The sequence below is a fragment of the Bos indicus x Bos taurus genome, chromosome 12 (genome assembly GCF_003369695.1).
Source record: "Bos indicus x Bos taurus breed Angus x Brahman F1 hybrid chromosome 12, Bos_hybrid_MaternalHap_v2.0, whole genome shotgun sequence".
Taxonomy (NCBI): domain Eukaryota; kingdom Metazoa; phylum Chordata; class Mammalia; order Artiodactyla; family Bovidae; genus Bos; species Bos indicus x Bos taurus.
In genome coordinates, this window is record NC_040087.1 from 17,607,313 (window position 1) to 17,631,908 (window position 24,596).

Sequence of the window (24,596 nt, forward strand, 5' to 3'; positions counted from 1 at the left end):
TTAGGCAGTGGGGCCACCCACGTGAAACTACATCTAATTCTCTGCTTAGATAAGCAATAGGTTGCTGATGAGGCCCTCGGGGTTGTGTCAAAACTCCCAATGCCACACCTTTTCTTTCAGTGACAAACAAATCAAATTCTGACCCTGTGGGCAAGCTCAGAGCTGGAGCTTGCAGGAGAGCAGTCTGAAGAACCTTAAAAGCCTTTTGAGTTTCTGGAGACCAAACCAGTTTGTCGGTTTGGGCCTGCTGAGTTTCAGCTATAAGTTTATATAAAGGCCGGGCAAGTTCCCCGTAACCCGGAATCCAAATTCGACAGTAACCTGTGATTCCCAAAAATCCTCTCAATTGTCTTAAAGTCATAGGTAGGGGGTGATTTAGTATAGGTTTAATTCTCTCAGGGCCTATGGCCCTAGTCCCTTCTGATATGATTAGGCCCAGATATCTAACCGATTGTTGACAAAGCTGAGCCTTTTCTCTTGATGCCTTGTAACCACAGCCTGCCAGAAAGTTTAAGAAATCTTCTGAGGCTCGCGAACAAGCTTCCTCTGTCTCAGCACAGAGCAAAATATCATCTACATATTGTAACACCACTGCTTCAGAGCTATTAAAATTTTGTAGATCACGTGAGAAACTGTCCGAATAAGTGAGGACTGTCACGAAATCCCTGGGGCAAAACTGTCCAGGTTAACTGAGAAGCTGGCTGCGTAGGGTCTTCAAAGGCAAATAGGAATTGACTTTCTTCCACCAAAGGCGCTGAATAGCAGGCATCCTTTAAATCAATTACTGAGAAATATTTGGCCCGTTCAGGAATTTCAGACAATAGAGTATAAGGATTAGGCACCACGGGGTGTAAAGGAACTACAGCCTCATTTATTATTCGTAAATCTTGAACTAGTCTCCATTTACCATTCGATTTCTTTATACCCAAAATAGGAGTGTTGCAAGGACTGTTACAGGGAATTAATAGTCCCTGCTCCTTTAAATTTTCGATGATGGGTTTTAACCCTTCTTTAACTTCAGGTTTCAGTGGATACTGCTTCTTATGTGGAAATACGTGTGGGTCTCTGAGCTTAACAACTACAGGAATAGCATTTTGTGCTCGACCCACAGATTTTCCATCAGCCCATACTCTAGGATTTACATTTTGTTCAACTAAAGGGAGAGAAAGGGAGGGCTCCATATTCATGAAAACAGAGGCATGGACCTTGCTCAGTATATCCCTTCCCAAAAGGGGTGAGGGAGATTCTGGCACGATCAGAAACTCGTGTGAAAACAGCACAGAATCCCAGTTGCAAGATAAAGAATAACTGAAATAATACCTTTTGGCTCGTCCAGACAGTCCCATTACGGAAGCGGATCGGGAAGAAAGTGGGCCAGGGGCTTCAGTAAGCACAGAATAAGTTGCCCCAGTATCTAAAAGGAAATCGACGGATTGGCCCCCAAAAACTATTAATACCCGGGGTTCCTCAGGTGTAATTAGGATGGGAGCTTGTGTGGGGACCCCCGGGCACCTTCAGTCCTGATTGTCTTGAGAGTCCAACCCGGGAGACCTATGCCTCTGGGGGCAGTCTCTCTTCCAGTGTGGTCCTTTGCAGACCAGACATGGAGCCTGGGGCGGCTTAGATGCCTGAGAGCAATCACGCCTGAGGTGCCCCTCCTTTCTACAGTAGTAGCAAGCCCATCCCTTTTCACCTGGGCCCCTCTGGGCATTTTTCTCAGGCTGTTTAAGAATTCCAGACCCCTCTCTCCTTGGGGACCCCTAGACTTCCTATCAACCTGCCTAGGAAATGACTCTCTCAGTTTCATCAAGCACATAATATCAAAAACAGAATGAAAGGATGCTTCCTGCTTTTGGAATTCATCAGAGAAATAATCATGCAATATTCAAGGTTTGTCTCCAGTTTCCTTCGTATGAAACGTCCACCCCATCAACCTGGAGCATGCTGCCTGCACACGCAAGATCTCAAATGGTGGTCAGGTAACTCCTACTAAAATGTTGATAATGTCAGGGCTCAGTTAGCATCATGAAACTCAGGGTACTCCTGGCCCTTTCATTGCATTCCCCTCTAATTCGCTAAACAGATAAATTTCTACATAAAAGTCAACTAGATTCTAGGGCATAAAGAAGTCATGTGGCTTTTTTGATGAATTGCAATTGCTTCAGAGATTTACAAAGCTATATCACAATGTTCACTAGAAACTATTCAGTTAAGCCTTTCAACCCTAGATGTTTGCTTACATCCTACTTCCAATTCGTGTGTTTACATTCTCACAAACTGGATGTGACGGAGCTTCTCTCAGTCCTACTGAAATTGTGATCTGTGTGGACTAATGCTGATCCATGAACAGTTCACAAACCTCAAAGGCAGAAGCAGATATTTTAGGGTAAGCATTTAGAAACCCTTATAGCAATTTGAAAGAGCAATTTTATGCTGTTGAGTCAAAAATAAGTAAAAGATTCAGGGCTCATACTTTGCATGCTTTTTAAAATTTTATTTCTTTAGTAATAGTTTTTATTATTAATAGTGTGCTATAAAAGAATCAGTCCGTGATAGATTAAAAAGGTATAAATTTCTAATTTTTAAAAAAAGCTCCTTCACCTCAGTTTAAGGGGTGAAACTCATTTCCAGCAGTCTGAATATATTAGCATATAAATTTCCCATTGCTGCCATAACAAATGACCACCAATTTTAGCAGCTTAAAACAACACAAATTTATTATCTCCCAGGTCTATGGGTCAAAAGTCCCAGTGGGCTTTTCTGGTTTCTCTGCTCAGTCTCACAAAACTGAAATTAAGGTGTCAGCCAGCTACGTACACTTTCATTAGGAATGCATCCAACTGTTAGCAAAATCCAATTCCTTTTGCTGTGGACTGAGCCCTTTCCTCACGGTCTGTCAGCTGAGGACCATCTTCAGTTAAAGGCTCCTCTCCAGTCCTTGTGCCCTGAATTCTTCTCATGTCTGGAATTCTCAGCTTCCCCTTTGAATGCATCTCTCTTGCTTCCAGTTGGAGGCCGTTCTCTGCTTTTAAGGGCTTGAGTGACTGGGCCTTGCTACGGATCAAGTATCTGTGCCCCCCAAAATTCATATACTGAAACTTAATGCCCAATGTGATAGTCTTAGGAAGTGCTCCTAGGTCCTTAGGTCTTTAGGAGGTGCTCAGGTCTTCAGTGGAGAGCCCCTAGGAACTAAAGGATTAGTGCTCTTATAAAAGGAACCCCACAGAGCTCCCTCACCCCTTCCAACATGTGAGGACATGGGGAGAAGGTATCAACTAAGAACCAGGAAACAGGCTCTCACCAGACACTGAATCTACTGGTGCCTTGATCTTAGACTTCCCAGCTTCTAGAGCTGTGAGAAACACTTTTCTGTTGTTTATAAGCCACGTAGCCCATGGCATTTCACTATAGAAGCCTAAATGGACTAAAAGAGGCCCACAGGGATAATCCTGGATAATCTTCCTCTTTTAAAAGCCACAGCCTTAATCTCATCTGCAAAGTCCCTTTGTAATGTGACACAGGCACAGTTAGAGGGATTAGGATGTGGGCTTCTACGAGGGGCTATTGTTCTGCTGACCACAGACAGGGCAAGGTGAAGTCCAGGAGACCTCACATATTTGTTCTTGAAGCAGAGAACCAAAAGGCTAAAATGAAAGGAATAAAGTATAATGAAGGAATGACAGACAATGGAGGTGACTGTGGAGGACACATGGAACTCCTCCAGGAAGCTGACTGACCAGATCCTGACAAGCTGGACCCTAACAGTCCTGTGTCTCCAAGATGGCTGCTTACTGAGCAGTTTGCTGCCGCTGCACCATCAGTGGAATCGTCAAGTGAAGGAAGGCAAATGGGGGTGTCTCCCCTTGACTACCTGAAGGGGACGCAGGACGCAGGAATACAGCAATGTACACACACGATTGAAACAAGTGAAAAATGGAAAGAAGCTGGTTATGTGTGAAGAAACAAAGAGTTGTCCATGATCTTACCTCCTTACGAGGCAAAGCTGTAAGAAAGCCCTTCAAAGTCTTCAGAGCAGAAAAAGATGCTGTCAGAGTCGGCTGTTTGAAAAGGAGAACAAAGACGGCCACAACCTCAATTCCAAGAACATTCAGACAGTAAGGCAAATCCTGGTGCTCAAGGACACTCGGCTTTATCTCGTTCTCTCCTGCATCACTGCAGACAAGCCTTCACTGCCTAGTTCTCTCCTCTCCAGGCTGTCACTTAGATGCCAACTTTTACATCATTATTATTTTATCCCTTCACATTCACCACTTCGTTTTAAATCAAACATGAAACAAAAATTGATTTCCCAACCTTTCATCTTTCCTCATTTTATATTGCAAACCTCTAAATCTCATTTCAGGTTATCACCACACGATAAATTACATACATCTGAAAATTGATTTTTCCAAAGGTCTTTTCTCACCCTTTACGTTTCAACATGACCAAAGAGCATGATTCTAATTACAGCCCGGCACACCTGACCCATAGCCGACTAACATTTACGCCCATGATTTTTAACTTTTCTTTAAATAGAATTCTCAGCCAGGCAAAGGACTCACTAAACAGCTCACTAAAATGTGAATAGCTTCAATGTCCTGCTGGAGTTGTGAATGTCGCTTCTCTTTTTGATTTTTGCTTGTTTTCTCCCTTAGCATGTGTGGGTTTTTTAAATCCCATCTGCTACAAAGCACCAGTATCTATCAAGCTTACTGCTCTAGATTCTATAGCTATAAAGTTGATATAATCAAAATTGGCTATATTCTATGGAGAAACTGGAGAAGTTTATATGGTTCAGTTCAGTTCAGTTCAGTCACTCAGTCGTGTCCAACTCTTTGCGACCCCATGAATTGCAGCACACCAGGCCTCCCTCTCCATCAGCATCTCCTGGAGTTCACTCAAACTCACGTCCATCGAGTTGGAGATGCCATCCAGCCATCTCATCCTCTGTCGTCCCCTTCTCCTCCTGCTCCCAATCCCTCCCAGCATCAGAGTCTTTTCCAATGAGTCAACTCTTCACATGAGGTGGCCAAAGCACTGAAGCTTTAGCATCATTCCTTCGAAAGAACACCCAGGGCTGATCTCCTTGAGAATGGACTGGTTGGATCTCCTTGCAGTCCAAGGGACTCTCAAGAGTCTTCTCCAACACCACAGTTCAAAAGCATCAATTCTTCGGCGCTCAGATTTCTTTCTTCACAGTCCAACTCTCACATCCATACATAACCATTGGAAAAACCATAGCCTGGACTAGACGGACCTTTGTAGGCAATGTAATGTCTCTGCTTTTGAATATGCTATCTAGGTTGGTCATAACTTTCCTTCCAAAGAATAAGCGTCTTTTAATTTCATGGCTGCAATCACCATCTGCAGTGACTTTGGAGCCCAAAAAAATAGTCTGACACTGTTTCCACTGTTCCCCCATCTATTTCCCATAAAGTGATGGGACCAGATGCCATGATCTTCGTTTTCTGAATGTTGAGCTTTAAGCCAACTTTTAGATCCATATAATTGTAACTTAAAAGAATTCAAATATTAAGGTAGGTTTTCTTTCCACATGAAGCAAGTAGGGCTGTAGGGAAGGAAGCCTCAAGACTGAGTAGAGAACATTGATGAGTGTCACAGGTGCATCGCACTTAACTATACTTGACTTCATTGTGTTTCACAGAGTCCGTGAGTTTTACAAGTTTAAGGTTTGTGGAACCCGTGCCTATGGGTGCCATTTTTCCAACAGCATTCGCTCCCTTAGCATCTCTGTGTCACATTACGGAATTCTTGCAATATATCAAACTCTTTCATTTTTATTACATCTGTCTTAATGATCTGTGATCAGTGATCTTTGAAGTCACTAATATGACTCATGGAGGGCTCAGATAATGGTCTGTATTTTTTAGCAATAAAAATTTGTTGTTTTTATTAATTTTTTGATGTGGACCCTTTTTAAAGTCTTTATTAAATTTGTTACAATATTGCTTCTGTTTCATGTTTTGGTTTTTTGGCCATGAGGCATGTGGGATCTTAGCTCCCCAGTTCAGTTCAGTCGCTCAGTCGTATCCGACTCTTTGCAACCCCATGAACCACAGCACACCAGGCCTCCCTATCCATCACCAACTCCCGGAGTCCACCCAAACCCATGTCCATTGAGTCAGCGATGCCATCCAGCCATCTCATCCTCTGTCCTCCCCTTCTCCTCCTGCCCTCAATCTTTCCCAGCATCAGGGTCTTTTCAAATGAGTCAGCTCTTCGCATCAGGTGGCCAAAGTATTGGAGTTTCAGATCAAACCCACACCCCCTGAAATGGAAGGTGAAGTATTAACCACTGGACCACCAGGGAAGTCCCTGCAGTAAAAGTTTCTTAAATGAAGGTATGTACATTGGTTTTTAGACATAATGCTACTGCACACATAAAACCACAGCATATCTTGGGAAAACAAAAAATTAGTATGACTCCCTTTATTAGATATTGGCTTTATTGCAGTATTCTAGAACCAAACCCACATTATCTCCAAGGTGTGCCTGTATGTGTGCTTGGGGGATGAGGAAGGAGGGTGTATAAGTAGACACCAGTCAGTTATCTCCACTCTCTCTTCTCCACAGAACTGACTTCTTTCCCCACCATTACATTATAATCATTCTTACCAAGATTAGTTATAGCCTGCCGCTTCAATTCCACTAGTTTTTGTCCGGTTACCTGACTTCTCAGCTGTAACTGATACTATCAGTGTCCACCATTCAAGCAGGGTTTGAACATTAGCAGCCAAGGCACTCTCCTCTCAGTGGTCCAAGCCTCAGAACTCTTCCAAGATCCTAGATGCTGGCCGCACTCACCTTCTGTGATGGCCCACACTGTCTGTAGAATGTGCTTCTCTCTGAATAAATCCACTTCTTACCTGTCAAAAAAAAAAAAAAAAGAAAGATCCTAGATGCTCATTACATCTCAGTCTGAGCAGCTATGGATCTCTGAACTCAGCATCCACGGTTTGCTTTCAGTACCCAGCACACATTGTGATTTAAAATATGTCAACAAACTCCTTGATATTTCCCTCTTCAAGAATGGAGATGAATTCCCTTCTTGTAGACTGAACTTAGTGATTCTTTTTTTCTTAAGGTCTTTTAAAAAATATATATATTTATTTATTTAGCTGTGCTGGGTCTTGGTTGCAGCACCCGGAATCTGTTAATCTTTGTTGCGACATGCGAGATCTTTAGTTGCGTGTGGCATGAGAACTTAGTTGTGACGTGTGGGATCTAGTTCCCTAACCGGGGATGGAACCTGGAGCCCCTGTGTTGGAAGCTCAGAGTCTTAGTCATTGACCACCAGGGAAATCTCTGGACTTACTGATTCATTTCTAATGGTGTGTCACAGAAGGGACAATGAGATGAGAACACAAATATCTGAGGTTAGAACACAAAAGGCAGGGCGACTTCCTTCTAGTTCCCTTGGATCACACGCTCCGGAGGCGGCCAGCTGCCCTGTCACAAGGACAGTCAAGCAGCCCCGAGGACAGGCCGACACGGGGAGAAATGGAGGCCAACGGCCATGAGCGGGGGCCATCGTGGAAGCAGTCCTCAAACCTGCAAGGAAGTGCATCACCAGGACCACCACCCAGATAAACTACTTCCAAATTTCTGACACATACAAACTGTGAGGTTAAAATTTTGTTATTTGAAAATCACTAGTTTGGGGATAATCTATTATGCAAGAATAGATAAGAAAAAACTAGTATTACCAGGAGCCTGTATTACATCCTCTCTAACATACCAAGCAGTCTTTAATTCCTGACTAGACCCAACCAAAACAAATGTCAGTATTTTCTGAGCTAATCACTGGCTGGCGTTTTTTGGAATGATTTCTTTTTTTAATTAAAAGCTAAAGGCTTTGGACTTTTAATTATAACTATCACAATTCTAAATGGTTCAATGGCTCTGATTTAGTCTTTTAATGTACGGCTGGGAAGACAGACCATATGATATAGGTGGTTTGAACATATGTATGTTTCATGTTCTCCCTATAACTGCCCCCCTTCCTCTCTTTGCCTCTATCTCCCTCTCCCCACTAAGTAATTCTAGCGAGGATGAGAAAGGGGCTAAGGAAATTGAGGTACACTGAAATTTAGAAACTTGACCAGCTTATATAGCTAGTAAGTAGTGGAAGCAAGATTCAAACCAGATAGTCTACTTTCAAATTCTGTGCTCCCTTATTGTGCTATGCTGCCTCTCATGTGTGTGTGATCACATTTCAAGAAATAGGTAGAAGTTCTCAAATTCACCAGTATGTTTACATACAGAGTCTACTCCTTGGCTGATATTTCCTCCCATGGTACTTAACCTGTTAATAGTTAAATTATCAACTGTCCTATGCAATGAAGATGGACATCTACACACACACACACACATGTATGAACTGGGACACCAAGGACAGCGTAGGCTTTTCTGGAGAAGAGCACCAGATGGCACACACATAAACAGTGGAATTCAAGTGAAGTATCTTTAGACTGCTTTATTATATGCAAGTATCATTCCTAGTACACAATCTACAAGTCAGTTCCTCAGAGGTATTTAGTGCAATGATAAACATAGCACTTTTTACTGTGTTTACTTAAAAAGGAAAAAAAAATTAATCCAAATCACATTGGGAGATCTTTATTAATTTAAATTGACATTGTTAATTTTGTCTGCCAAGTCCTTAGTAAATATACCTTTACTTGATACAAACTTCCAGGTTCTCAATAACACAGGATCATCATGAGGACTAGCAGTTATCAAGAGTTTTGTAATGATTAAAACAATGTTCAAATAATTCATAAGTTACTTCACTGAAATACATAAAAGAATATTCTGGGGAGTGTTTGAAAGATCTGCTTATAAATAGCGACTGATATACTTAGTTAAGTATTTGGTGCTGAAGATAAACACTTCTTATATAAAACATTGTTTTAATACATTGTTCTACTGATGAAACTAGTTTATTAGATATAATACATTTCTAACACTAAAGAATAAAGTTTTATCTTCATATTTATTTTATTCATAAGACTCTTTATCAATGAAGAATGCTGTACCCAACAATAATAAACTGGCATACTGCAATAATAAATGGGCATATTCTGTAAAAGTGAAAAAGAAAGCTGCAACAGAACAAACTAGATAACTGCCTTACACATTCTTTATACAAACAGCCCCTTTTGAATAGAAATAAACGCGGACCAAACGCTTTTAGTTTTTATGCCCAGGTGGTAATTACAAAGCTTCACACGCTGAAGAGAAAAGGAACAATAGTAATACAGAACACAGTATTTTTAACAATTATAACACATTTAACATCCTCAGTTGACCACTGGATTCTCAGATCAGATTGGCAACTGAAATTTCACATCCACCTGGGCTTGCTTGGCTAAGGTCACTATCTCAGAGAGCTTTACAACCTGAAAGGAAAAGAAAACAATCTTTGTCTCTATTTTCACCAAAACATAGAATCAGAACAATTGGTCAATGCGAAATTAACTGCATCTTCAATCCTTTTCATTTAAAACATCTGGGCTATTCTGACATTGGTATAAACCACTTCACAGTCTCAGAAGCATTTGCCACTCTGGCATGCATCCATGCTAGGTTGTTTCAGTCGTGTCCAATGGTTTGCGACCCTATGGACTGCAGCCTGCCAGGCTCCCCTATCTGTGGGATTCTCCAAGCAAGAATACTGGAGTGGGTTGCTGTGCTCTCCTCCAGGGGATCTTCCCAACCCAGGGATCGATCCCACATCTCTTACCTCTCCTGCGCTGACAGGAGGGTTCTTTACCACTAGTGCCACATGGGAAGCCCTTGCCACTCCTAGAAGGACAGTCAAATCTAACACTTCATAACCTGCATATTATAACCCACACTACATTTTATTCATATATATAAAATCAGAAGGTATTAAATGGATACATGTCTGATATATGTATATACCTCTTTTTCATTGCCCTATTTATATCTATCTTTATTTTTTCCTCTTTTAAAATTGAATTTTAGTTGATTTACAATGTTGTGCTAGTTTCAGGTACACAGCAAAGTGATTCAGTTATTCATATATAGATTCTTTTCCAGATTCTTTTCCCTTATAGATATTGACTATAGTTCCCTGTGCTATACAGCAGGTCCTTGCTGATTATCTATTTTATATATAATAGTGGATATATGTTAATCCCAAACTCTTAATTTATTCCCCTCCCCCTCCCTTTCACCTTCGGTAACCCTACGCTTGTTTCCTATGTCTATGTCAGTTTCTCTTTTGTAAGTAAGTTCATTCGTGACATATTTTAAACTCCACATGTAAGTGGTATCATATGGTATTTGTCTTTCTCTGACTTACGTCACTTAGTATGATGACCTCTAGGTCCATCCATGTTGCTACAAATGGCATTATTTCATTCTTTTTTATGGCTGAGTAGTATTCAATTGAATGTGTGTGTGTGTGTATACATACATACATATATATATGCATCGTCTTTATCCATTTGTGTGTTGATGGACATTTAGGTTGCTTCCATGTCTTGGCTATTGTAAATTCGCTCTATGAATACAGAGGTGCATTTATCTTTTCCAATTACAGTTTTCTGCAGATATATCCAAGAGTAGGACTGCTGAATCATATGGTAGTTCTATTTTTAGTTTTTTGAGGAACCTCCATACTGTTTTCCATAGTGATTTCACCAATTTACATTCCCACCAAAAAACGGTAGTACATTTCCCTTCTCTCCACACCTTCTTCATCATTTGTTATTTATAGACATTTTAGTGATGGCCATTCTGACTGGTGTGAGGTAATACCTCATTGTAGTTTTGCATTTCTCTAATAATTAGTGATGTTGAGCATTTTTTCATGTGCATGGTAGCCATCAATCTGTATGTTTTCTTTGGAGAAATGTCTATTTACATCTGCTGCCCTTAACTATCAGAGAAGGCAATGGCACCCCACTCCAGTACTCTTGCCTGGAAAACCCCATGGGCAGAGGAGCCTGGTGGGCTGCAGCCCATGGGGTCACGAAGAGTCAGACACGACTGAGCGACTTCACTTTCACTTTTCACTTTCATGCATTGGAGAAGGAAATGGCACCCCACTCCAGTGTTCTTGCCTGGAGGATCCCAGGGACGGGGGAGCCTGGTGGCTGCCGTCTCTGGGGTCGCACAGAGTCGGAAACGACTGAAGTGACTTAGCAGCAACAGCAGCCCTTAACTATCTTTGACGACAGAAATAGTGACTGTCTTGGCTGGATACTACACAACGCAAAGCACATCTAAATAAAAGTCTGGGGAATTCCCTGGTGGTCCAGTGGTTAGGACTTATAGTTTTCACTGCCAGGGCCCAAGTTCAATCCCTGGTCAGAGAACTAAGATCTTGCAAGCCACATAGCATGGCCATAAATAAATAAATAAGAGCTGATTTTAAAAATATGTATATAATCCTAGAATGTTGGGATAGGGGCTTGAATCTAGAAGTTACTATTTTACTTTCTGTCAGTAAGTTAACAATTATCAACCTGAATTCCAATGTTCTCTCTATAAATCTATCTGAGAATATTCAGCTGGTACCATATAAAATATACAAATTAAACATATCTAAAACCAAACAACAAATTTAGCTTCTCTCCTCTCCAGCAGAATACTTAAGAGAAAGTTTTAAAGTTAGACACCTTGAGTTCAGGTCCCACTCTGATGTTTACAACATGTGATCCTGAATAAGATTAATGTATCGAGCTTTTGTTTCTTCATCTATAAAAGTGGATATTATATCACCAAACTTATATTAAGTCAGGTAATAGTGGAAGGGGAAAAAAAGGCTTAGCATTACATGCATAATAAATTATAAATGGTAGCAATTGCTAATATTATCACCATATTATTAATACTGTCATGACTTCCATAACCTCTTATTCACTAGAAAAACACTACAGATACAACTTAAATCAACTGTTCACTTTTATCTTTCACGGTCTATTTGATCAAGCTCCTAGTGACTCTTATCCTTTCTATGTCCAAAAAGCTTTTCCTAATTCAGGCTCTCACTGCAAACAAGCATATTTTCAGAGAAAAGTTCTAACCTATTCATTCCCTTCACCTCACCTCACATCTAATTACTGAACTAGCCAGACTCCTACTATCCCTCAAGTCTATACATTGAATTACCAGTTTACAGGAAGTATAGGAGCAAAGGAACATGTTAACGCATTACTGACCAGGGGATTTTTTGCAGAAACTAACGCCTGTGACCAGCAATATGTTATGTAAGTTAATACTGAAACATTCCAGTATAGTGAAACATTATAATAGTGAAACATTCCAGAATAGTGCTCAGGTAACAATGTATTAACACACCTCTGGTCAATAAACTGTTAAATGACACCCCATAGATAAAATCATTATCTATAAAATCATTAAAATCCAGACTACAGGAGACACTACTAGCCCATCAGCCTGTTTTGTTTTCAACAAATGAACTTAAAAAGGGGGGTGGGGGATGGGCAAGGGGGAATCTATAAGGAGAAATTTAGTGATATATTAACCAATTGCAAGCATAGATTTATTTTGATCCTAAATCTAACAAAGATTATAGGCAAAATATATTTAAGAAAATCAGAGATGTTCCAACACTGACTCGATTTTTTTTCATAAAATATAAACATAATACCACTATCCCATCTGAAATAACAATAATTCCTTTATATCATCAATACTTTTATCTTTTATAGGTACATGATGGTATGTATGAAATGATATAGTGTCTGGGATTTGCTTCCAAATAATCATGGGCAATGGAAGGAAGTAGGTAAAAATTAGATGAGACAAGGTTGGGCATGAGTTGGTAACTGTTTAGGATGTTGGGATATGGGATATGATAGGTATATGGGATTCAATACTCCTAGTATTTAAGTGAAACACTAATTATTAGCAGTATTAGCTGTTCACTTTAGAATCTAAGTGCCTATAAACTTTCAGACACTGCAAATTTTTCCTTCGATCAACATAACCCGTTTACCATTTTAGCAGCTTCATCCAAGTCATCACAAGCAAGGATTTTAAGTCCACTGTCCGCTATCAGTGCCTTAGCATCATCAACTCGTGTACCTGGAAATGATTTATGCAAATATAAAGGTGCTTTAAATACATACACAATATCATTTAAAATGTTTGTCACAATATACCACAAATATAAAATTTCAACCAACTTCTGTCATTTAATACAAATGCTTCTAAACCAAAGAAAATATTGTAAAAACCTGGAGCCATCTTGTAAAATACTTTACCTTATCACATTAATGGTAATTCAGACAAGTCAGAATTCAAGACAAAACATACCAAATAATGTATCAACTTATACCAAACAAAACTATCAACAATTTTGTCCCAATGTTAAGATTTTGTTTAACTCACATTTAAAAAATTCTCTATTATACACTCTCATTTTAAAAATATAGCTATTTAAAACTAAATTTAAATAAACCCCTTGGAATTATGAACTTTTAATAATGATCTTTTAAAAGTTTAAATAAAAGTTTAATTATGAACTTTTAACTTTTAGAGTTAGTCAAACAATTACAAGATACCTTTTACACTCACCTTGTAACCGTACCACAATAGGTATTTTAATTTCCAAATCCTTTACTGCCATGACTATACCCTGGGCAATAACGTCACACCGCATGATTCCTCCAAAAATGTTGACCAAAATAGATAGTACCTGTCAATAAAATGTTTTGGGAGATTAAAATTTTAAAGGAATGACTCTTTTTCCTTCCTTCTCAGGAGCACACTCGTATCTGGGCCTTGTGTGTGTGCTCAGTCACTTCACTGGTGTCTGACTCTCTGCAACCCTAGGACGACAGCCCACCAGATCCTCCGTCCGTGGGATTCTCCTAACAGGAATACCGGAGTGGGCAGCCGTGCCCTCCTCCAGGGCATCTTCTCCACCCAGAGACTGAACCTGTGTCTCCTGTGTCTTCTGCATCACAGGCAGATTCTCTACCACTGAGCCACTGGGGAAGCCCTACCTGTGCCTTATAGAAGTTAACCCCACAGAAACATTTTCAGACCAAACAGCCATACTCTGCATGCAGCTCTCACCACTGAAGTCTGGCAGTCCACCACCCACCAAAATTTCCTTCCCCTCGTTGGGTAATTTCAACACCTAGTTCATAGTTTTTTCTCTCCTGTTCCATATTAACAAGACCTCCCTCCCGATTCTGTTTACTTGCTTCCTATTAAGCAGAGCCATTACCCCAGGCCATGTGGTAAGACAACGTTATATGCAAGATCTCCAGCTTAGTCCTTACTATCGTTTCTTCATTCTTCCCCATCAACTCTACCACTTTCCACAAACACAAGGTCCCCCAAAGCACTCAACAAGTGTGACCACTCCTGAATACATGCCACATCCAAACCTCAGGGCTTATTTGGGTCAGCATTCTCTCATCATCACAGTCAGGCCATGCTGATTCTCCCAGTTTATCAGCCCTGTCTTCTGTTCTTCTATAGCACTACATTCATTAGCCTCAACACACTATAAAAGGCCTTGAAGGAAAAAACCATGTGTTCCAAAATCCAAGCCCAGTGTCCAATACAAAGGGACATATGTATACAGCTACTTCAATGCTATCCACATTGTCACCCCCGGCTCCTGGCCTGCTTCTAACTCCAGCGCCCCAGCACAGGAACTTTTCACATGCTTTTCTCCATTCTTGCACACAGGCCTAAAAAGCCATGCTTAGAAATAGAATATGAACTCTAGTTCATATTATTGGGATTCCCTGGTGGCTCAGACAAGTAGTCAACAGTTAGGTAATTAAATAATGCTCTGCTTTTAGAGTTTTTGCCAAAGGAAACTATAGGAATATAGTTCCAATAAAATTTATTTTAAAAAGAATAATTATAAAACAAAAGAAACAAAGCATATTTTGTATCTCATTTTAGTTTAATGCTTTTTATAAAGTTGAATATGGAAAATAAGTCCACAGACTCAAAGGGGAAGAGCAATAAAATAAAAAATTGTATTAAACAATTCTAGAATCTAACACCAAGAAAAAATACAGAGCACCATCAATAACAAATATTTATTAATGACCTATGTATGCTCAACAAGTAAAACTATGTACTCTACTAATTAATCAAGTTACTTCTTACCATTCAAATCTAAAACATAGGTTCTGCCCTTACCTTTTTATCTGAAGTGATAAGTTTAAACGCTTCTGTTACTTGATGGACTGTGGCACCACCACCAACATCAAGAAAGTTGGCTGGAGTCCCTCCATGGAGTTTTATTATATCCATTGTAGCCATAGCCAAACCAGCACCATTCACTATCAAGAGAGGAAAATGATTTGTGTAAGCGACAAACATAAAGAAAATAAGATTAACCAATCCAACTCTAACACAAGAACACGTGGTACCTAGACAGCCGATATTTCCGTCAAGGCCAATGTAGTTGAGATCTGCCTTAGCTGCATCTTTGTCCCTTTCATCTTCCTGGGTCCAGTCCTGCAGGTCAAAGATTTTCTTCTGACGATAAGCTGAATTAGAATCAAAATTGATCTTTGCATCCATACACAGCACTTTAAAGGAAAAAAAGAAAGCGATTTTAATTTCAAGATAGACCAAAAAAAAAACTATACAATAATCAAATGTTTTTTTACTTTAGGGGAAAAACACATTTGGTTACTTACTGAAAGTATTTCAACTCATGTTCACAACTGATTCAAACTATCTCCTGAATAAGAATATGTGAGAATTTAAAACTGTCCCATTAAAGTTACTGCTTCTACATCTGTCCTAAGCAACAGATAAAGAAGAAAGAAAAACCTCAGAAGCGCATTTAATGTTCTTTTTAATTACCAAGAAAAAACAGTCCATGCTCTTAGCTAATTCCATTGCTTGGGTTCTGGGTCCCAACTCAAGGGCATTGTCACAGCAATTCTGCTTTTCCAGCACCATAAATTCCACTCCATTTTTCCATGGGCTAAATTAAACTGGCTTGCAAAAAAAGCTATCCTTTCCCCCACCTAATAAAAAGAAAGAAGAAACTCTTTTACCCGCTACCTCCTCGCTTACTCTCCTCTTCCTATACAGCACCATTCACAGAAAAAGTTATCTGTTTAAACCTGGGGTCAGCAAACTATGGCCCGTGGGCTAACAAAGGGTTTTACATTTTTATGAATAAATAGTTATCAAGAAGAAAAAAGAAAGGGTAAATGAAGGAGAAAAACAGCAGCAACTGAGACTATACATGGCCCACAAAGCCTGAAATACTTATTATCTGCCAATACCTGCGCTTAACTCACTGTACCAAGTTTTCCTCCTGCCATTCTCTTTTAAATTCACTCTCATCAGGCTTTTACCTGCAGCACTCTACCAAAACGGTCCTTACGAAGGCTAATTCTCTGACTTCATCTTTCAGTATTTTATCCCTTCCTTGCTCCAATCTAACTACAACATTCTCCTTACTCCTAAACAGACAGAGGTGAAAAGAACCAAGCAGTTTCAGCTGCTGCCCAAAACAAGAGACAAAGTTTGGAGTCAGCCAAGTTAACTAACAACAACAAAAGCCAACCATTCTTTCAGAGGAAGACAGAATTCAGCCTCCCAAAATGTCCATATAAAACTTCCTAGATCTCTTAAGAAACAGGAAAATGTAACAAATGGTAAAAAGGAAAAGTAGTCAAAAGAAACAAAACCCAAGATGACTAAAATTTTAAATTATCAGAGAACTGTGAAACAGCTTTTTTAAACATGTTTAAAACGACTTAAAGGAAAATATGTTCGTAATAAAGCACTAGGTAAGAAATATCAGCAGATAATAAAACTATGAAATGAAACATATTGAAAATCTAAACTGAAAAGTACAGTATATGAAATCACTGGTGAATGATAATATATATGTTTCTTAGACTGTAATGCTTCAGATCCCTTGTATTTTCATAATCACTTACAAATTTATAAATTGTGGCATATCTATATATGACAGGATTATAAACATTAAAGTAAATGTTTTAGAAGAATATTTCAGTAAACACAAAAAGTGCTCAAGATACATCCCCCCAAAAATCTGCATATAACTTTATATAGTCAGCCCTCCATATCTGTAGCTTTGCATCCACAGATTCAACCAACTACAGACTGTGTAATACTGATGTACAGTTACTGGAAAAAAGAAATCTGCATATAAGTGGACCCTCACAGTTCAAATGCAAGTTTTTCAATGATCAACTGTGTATTTTTTTAAAATGAGGATTACATGGATTACATTACTAAGGAACCAATCCTTAGTAGGCTTCCGAGGCATACAGACTCAAGATCAAGACAGGTTCACTCAGTTGAGGGTGATTCTCCAATAAAAACAACCTGGGGTGAAATACCTAGGAAGCACATTTCCTAGGCCTGAGCTCTGTAACAGTCAGTAGAACCAGCCACTGACAACTCTGCTAACTAAGCAAGGGTGTGTGTAATACCAGTAAACAGAGCCCACACTCAATTCATAGTGTTCAAAAGAGGGAAAGCTTTTAAGAGATGTACATATTTGGTTTTTCACCCCTATAAATCACAAATGCCAAATTAATTGCCAAAATGACTGCTAAGTCACTTGAGTCATGTCCAACTCTGTGCAACCCCATAGACGGCAGCCCACCAGGCTCCCCCGTCCCCGGGATTCTCCAGGCAAGAACACTGGAGTGGGTTGCCATTTCCTTCTCCAATGCATGAAAGTGAAAAGTGAAAGTGAAGTCGCTCAGTCGTGTCCGACTCTAGCGACCCCACGGACTTCAGCCCACCAGGCTCCTCCGTCCATGGGACTTTCCAGGCAAGAGTGCTGGAGTGGGGTGCCGTTACTAGGCCAAAATTAATTTGCTGCTCAGAGATTTCTCTCAACTGATTTGAAGTCCACAAGTAAAATAATCACCGGCGTCCTGGTGAGACTAAAATCAATCCACTCTCCTTTATTCAGCTTTCACTGAGTTTCTGCCACGTGCTGTGCTGTGCTTAGTCACTTAGTCATGTCCACTCTGCAACCCCATGGACTGTAGCCCACTGGGTTCCTTTGTCCATGTGGATTTTCCAGGCATGAATACCAGAGTGGGTTGCCATGCCCTCCTTCAGGGAATCTTCCCAACCCAGGGACTGAACCCAGGTCTCTCCACATTACAGGCAGATTCTTTATTGTCTGAGCCACCAAGGAAGCCTGAGTTTCTGCCATGACCCTTCATAAAATGAAGTACATGGTTCTGAGAAATAACTGTGCCTGAGATCACTGTTCCTGGCAGTGGGAATGGCCTGGGTTTGGTGGTGGTGTTTTTTTTTTTTTCCAAATTTGGTAACAGAGGGTCAAAGCTGTGATAAACTTATATGTATTATTAACCTTTTGTACACCATTAGAATTGAGGCCCATAAGAGATCTGAAATTCAAATAATGCAACTTCTGAGACTACAGAGAATATTCCTACGAAAAAAAAAATCCAAACTGCCCTGGCTGAAAGAATTTAAACTGTATCTAGAATTCACAACCTCTTGTTCAATGAAAATAGTTAAGAAATTACTAAGAACATTAATTTCTTTGAATTTCTAACTCAGATAAAAGAATCTGACTTGGGACTTCAGTTCTCTAGGTCCTTTGGACTTTATCACATTTGTGTCTTTATGTCTCAGGTGTGTCTTTATGCAGTTTACTATTAAAGTATTTCAGAGAATTTTAATGCTATATAATCTAATCTCACCCATGAACTTCTGATACTCCAATAGATGACTGGACATAATCTGGAGTCAGAAACAGAAAAGAGTAAATTTCCAGAATTAAGCCTAACACCTTCTTAAAAGGCTGACACTGGTATACTGTTCTGACCCATTTTGGAAATTTCTGGAGGTAAAAATTCAAACTACCTATCGGTGTGCCCATAACATTCAAAGGAACAACGGCTAGGACTAGAATGACAGCCTCAAAAGCAGAACAAGACTATGCAAACAGATAGCTAATCTCTGTCCCTCAAAACTTCCACATCCACCCTGATAGATCACAGGCTTGATGGCTGAGCTCAGTGGGTAAAGAAAATACTGTGGAATGTTTGGGAGCAGCTGAGCAAATCCCCGACTCTGGATGTTTCCTTTCACATCCAAAGGGCTCACTTAGTGTAACATCTGTGTCCTCACTGTCTCTTTACTTACTTCTTCCCAGAGGAAGGGAAGTAAATTAACTATCTAGTTAATCTAGACATTGTAAAACCAGACATGCATAATTTAGCTCAAACTTTCTTCCTTTTGGGAGTAAGCTTCCCACAGGGAACAAGCATGTCCAACTGCTATTCCCAAGGCATAGCCTATCCCTGAAAGGACTGCCCTGTTAAAGCCTCATATGTGAATAGATTTATTAAGTCTGTCTAATTGTAATTTAGCTGTCAGATCCATTTTAATTAGAACTCAGGCAGGGAAGACGGGTAGTCACTGGAAGATCTCTCAGAAACCCCAACAATGGTATGACAAGCTATTTAAGCAATTCTATTCAAATACATATGTATATTTTAATATTACCCTATGTTTTCAGAGCATTACTAGGAAAGTAAGTCTACGGTCTACAAGCTTGCCTCTTAAAATTATTCAAACAATTAAACCAGTAAAAATTAACAGGTATACTTCAATTCTGTGCAGCAGATATGTTCCAAAAGAACTGTGCACAAAGGAAATAATTCCAAATTTAGTCATTCAAAATGTCCTTAAACTACTATTTTAAGGAATACGATGATAATTTCCCCAAATGTATATACTATCTTGTCATATGGTAACAGTACAAAAGGAGATAATATTTCCTATTTTTTAAATATTACTTTCAAAACTCAATATGTACCTCATAAATAAAACATATCAATTTGTAGATGTTTAGAACTACCCAGAGTACACTGATCTGAAGCCTCCATTCAAAATACATAAAAGAAGGTACTATGAGAAATGTAGATGCATTGACAGAGCCTGAGCTTGAACTCATCTGTAAAATAAACCCTTCTCCTCTCCATTCCCACTGCCTCTGTTGCCTTCTGTTTGGACTACTACTAAGCTTCTTAGCCTAAAAGACTGCTGTTGCTGTTTAGTTGAGAGGTCATGCAACCCCATGGATTTTAGCCTGTCAGGCTCCTCTGTCCATGTAATTTCCCAGGCAAGAATACTGGAGTGTATTGCCATTTCCTTCTCCAGGGGACCTTTCTGACCCAGGAATTGAACCTGGCCTCCTGGCTCAATGGTAAAAAATCTGCCTGCCAATGCAGAAGACTCAGGAGATGCGGGTTCAATCCCTTGGTCAAGAAGATCCCCTGGAGAAGGAAATGGCAACCCACTCCAGTATTCTTGCCTGGGAAATCCCATGGACAGGAGAGCCTGATGGGGGGCTACACAGTCCATGGGGTCACAAAGAATTGGACTGAGCACACAGCACACACATCCTCCCACATTGGTAGGCAGATTCTTTACCACTGAGCCACCAGGGAAGTCCCAGACTAAAAGATTACCCTAACAGCTAATCCCTTACTTCTCCAATACTGCTGATAGACTCATCTCTACCCAAAATATCCCCGTCATACAACTGTGTCATATCTAAGAGTACAAGTTCTGCAGTGGACTACCTGGATTCACAATCCAGCTCTACCATTAGCCATGTGTCCCTGGGTAAGTCACTTAAACCTCTTGATAACTCAGTTTCCTACCCTATAAAGTAAGGATAGTAATAGGACCTACCCTCACAGAACTGTAATAAACATCTAATGAACTACAGGGTTTATATTTGAAAAGCTCTTACAACAGTGCCTGGCACAAAGTATTTGCTATGTTTTTGTTTATAGAGGGAAATATTTTAAAAAAAGAAAAAACTTTACTGTAGGAAACCAAAGTATACATAAAATGTCTCTTTTGTACAGTCAAAATTCAAAACTATGTACTATGAAAGAAGAAACTGAAAACAAACCCAAACATGGGAGGGAGACAAGCTGAAACATAGTAGAGATACTTTTCAGACTAAGGAAAACAAATATAATGACAGAATTAAAATCAACAAATAAAGAACAAAATCAAAAGTCTCTGTACAGCAGCAATAAACAGTAAGAAAATACAATGGCAGAAAAAATCCTATTCAAAATAGCAACAAAAAATATATTTCTACAAATATATCTAAAAAGAAATATCTTCCAAAAGATGCCTTATTTTAAAAAATATAAATGGAAAAAAACTGTATTTCTAGTTGGAAAACCTGACTTCTAGAAATATGTCAATTTTCCCCCAACAATTTATAGGGATGATACAATTCCAATAAAATTCCAGCATGACTGGTTTTGAAACATGAAAAAAAGATTCTAAAGGTTGCCTAGCAATAGGAATTAGTAATGTGACATCCAAGTACCAAACGCAGGACTAAAGGCTTTAAGGAAGCTGAGGATTTCTAAACCACATCCAACTTTAGACTTCCACAGTGCATGTGCACACGCACCCATGGCAACACTGGTGATTCCTTGGTGAGTGTTACTCGCTTTCATACCATTTTCACTGCATTTCTTAAAATTTGTCCTTGACCCACAACAGGTTAAGTAATGTCAATCTAAAAGAATAAATAGGTTAAGAACTGCCTCCCTTAAAAAAAAAAAAAAAGGAAAAAAGAAAGCTTTATACAGATCAATTCTCCTACACAAATTATTAAAATTTCACTTTTACAATGTGTTTCAGCCCTCACTCTTTAAAAAATTTAATTAATTTTAGTTTTATAAACTACCTCTATCATCACAAGAGAATTTACTCCTTTGTCTTTACACTACTTTATAAATGACCACCTAAAAATTGATTTCTACAATAACAGAACTCATTAGAAGTACAAAAGTGAAAGAGTTCTACAAATGCTGAAGGAGATTAGAAATGCCCAAAGAAATGTGAAACAAAATCTAACAAATCACAGCAAAAGAAGCAATTAATGTGAAATACCAAGAAAAACTTAGGCTACAATAAAGCAGCTTATATTTTTAGAATATCTATACAGGGAAGGGATGATAATTCAAAATCTGACTTACCTTTTAAACACATATAAAAGGAAAGCTGTCAAAGTGATAAGCTAATCTTTTTTCCCTAATATTAAAAGGATTCCAGTATCAAAATGGACGGCGGAGCCTGGTAGGCTTCAGTCCATGGGGTCGCTAAGAGTCGGACACGACTGAGCAACTTCACTTTCACTTTTCACTTTCATGCATTGGAGAAGGAAATGGCAACCCACTCCAGTGTTCCTGCCTGGAGAATCCCAGGGACAGGGGAGCCTGGTGGGCTTCTGTCTACGGGGTCGCACAGAGTCGGACACGACTGAAGTGACTTAGCAGCAGCAGCAGCAGTATCAAAATATACTCTTTGTACAAAAACAATCATGTCTCTAAAGTCTGAAACCTGGGGAGATTAAAATGGCTAATTTTCCCAAACTATAACTATCCACTACCGTGCTAAATACTCTAACAAAACACTCCCCAGCAGAACTTTTTGCAAGAATGAAATTGTTCTGTGTGTGTGCTAATGCACTAACCACATGGGGCTACAGAGCACCTGAAATGTAACTAGTGCAACTGAGAAATAGTTTAATCTTATACCATTTCAATTCATTTTAACTGCCACATGTGACTGTTAGCTGCCATACAGTACAGCTTTAATCCCTCTGTGTGTAAATATATAAAGTGTTCGTTTAATGTGTCTCTTTGTTCACATTCACTCTTTTCATTATAAAACAAGTTTCTACATAGCAATGAGTTCACTTCCTTATGAGTTCAATTCCTCAGTGAAGCATATGATAGGGGCTAAACAGATAATCAATGTCTGATGAAAGAAGATACTTTACCAGCTCCATCTGAATCCTCTACCATTGGATTTATTTCTACCATGGTTGCATCGTATTTCAGAAAAAGGTCATAAAGCTTGATCATGTTTTCTGCTGCAGAATCCACAATACTGGCTGGAAATCCCATCTTCTGTGCAAGCTGAAAGCAATATGTCTCTTTGTTACAAGAATGCTGCATAACATCCAATCAACATTAAATTGTTGCAAATAAATAACCTTGTAGTTTATCATTTAAATAATAAGCATGAATCATTTATGATCAAATATTAATCATTATTATCAATAAATGGTTAAACAAAACTATGCAAAATCCTCACAAAGCAGGTAATATGCCCATTTTACAAAGAAAGAGATTCCGAGAGGTCAAATGACTTGCCATTCACCTCAATTTCTGTTCTCATGTTTATCCCATACCCTCCATACTGCCACTGAGTCTTATAGCCAACCTAAACTGAAAAAAGAGGCTAATATTTTATTAAAACTACATATAAAAGGTAGACTACTAATCCCACTGGTCTAAAAACAATGGCCAAAATACTAACCCTATTTTACCTTTTAGGTAATTTATGAAGAGTGTCTACATTCAGTAAAATGACTAGTAAAATGAGTATCATCCTATTCATTCAAAAATCTACTGCTGCTGCTGCTAAGTTGCGTCAGTCATGTCCGACTCTGTGTGTCCCCACAGACGGCAGCCCACCAGGCCCCCCCGTCCCTGGGATTCTCCAGGCAAGAACACTGAAGTGGGTTGCCATTTCCTTCTCCAATGCATGAAAGTGAAAAGTGAAAGTGAAGTCGCTCAGTCATGTTCAACTCTTCGCGACCCCAAGGACTGCAGCCCACCAGGCTCCTCCATCCATGGGATTTTCTAGGCAAGAGTACTGAGCACCTAATAAATGCTAGATTCAAAAGATACCTTAAACTTAAACTTCCCTGGTGCCTCGGCTAGTAAAGAATCCACCTGCAATATGGGAGACCTGGGTTCAATCCCTGAATTGGGAAGATCCCCTGGAGAAGGGAAAGATTACCCACTCCAGTATTATGGCCTGGAGAATTCCATGGACTATATATAGTCCATGGGGTCACAAAGAGTCAGACATGACTGAGCGACTTTCACTTTCAAGCTTCTAATCTAGTAGAAGAGTTCACAGTCTTGAGCAAAGATTTCTTGCTAAATATACCTGAAGAGCTTTTTAAAAAATACATACACCAAGGTCTCAACCCAGAGGCTATGGTTCACAAGTTCTATAGGTGATCAAAAATCTATAATTTTTTAAAGTTTTATAAGCAATTTTGAACCTACAGAAGAAGCTACATGTATGGAAGTTACATGTCTCTTTTTTTAATCCTAACTGCCACAGCTGCTCAGGAACCCTCTGGAGGAGTTTTCTCCTGTTTTCCAATTGTTATCTAATACTACAATACATTTAACTTTAACAATAGAAAATATTAAATTCTTTGAAAGTGAATGTGATTTCTATAAGAATTCAAATGCAAACAATTAAATACAAATAAAGTGGATGATCTAATTGAGAAATGCCATTTGGGGTTAAGACATTTCAAAAAAAGAATAAGAAGAATTAAAAGTACCATTTCATTTAGAAATTTTTCAGAAGTCACAATCTACTGTTTTAAATTTAAACATCTGAGAATTGCAAAAGAATTCTGATCAGCCCAGTATGACATCAGTTTGTCTCGCATTATACTGAGTAGTATTTCCGTTCATCCATCACTCAAA

General features: G+C 39.2%; 1 protein-coding gene across 1 annotated transcript in view; it reads right to left on the reverse strand.

Moving 5' to 3' along the window:
* Window positions 1-8,477: 8,477 nt before the first annotated feature.
* SUCLA2 (succinate-CoA ligase ADP-forming beta subunit) overlaps window positions 8,478-24,596 on the reverse strand; it is a 44,736-nt gene continuing 28,617 nt past the window's right edge. The window contains exons 6-11 of the mRNA XM_027557236.1: window positions 22,859-22,997; window positions 15,423-15,584; window positions 15,190-15,332; window positions 13,597-13,717; window positions 13,016-13,104; window positions 8,478-9,422 (exon numbers count right to left, since the gene is read on the reverse strand). Of these exons, the coding sequence (XP_027413037.1) occupies window positions 9,348-9,422; window positions 13,016-13,104; window positions 13,597-13,717; window positions 15,190-15,332; window positions 15,423-15,584; window positions 22,859-22,997 (729 nt within the window). The 3' untranslated portion in view covers window positions 8,478-9,347. The remainder of the gene's footprint in view (window positions 9,423-13,015; window positions 13,105-13,596; window positions 13,718-15,189; window positions 15,333-15,422; window positions 15,585-22,858; window positions 22,998-24,596) is intronic.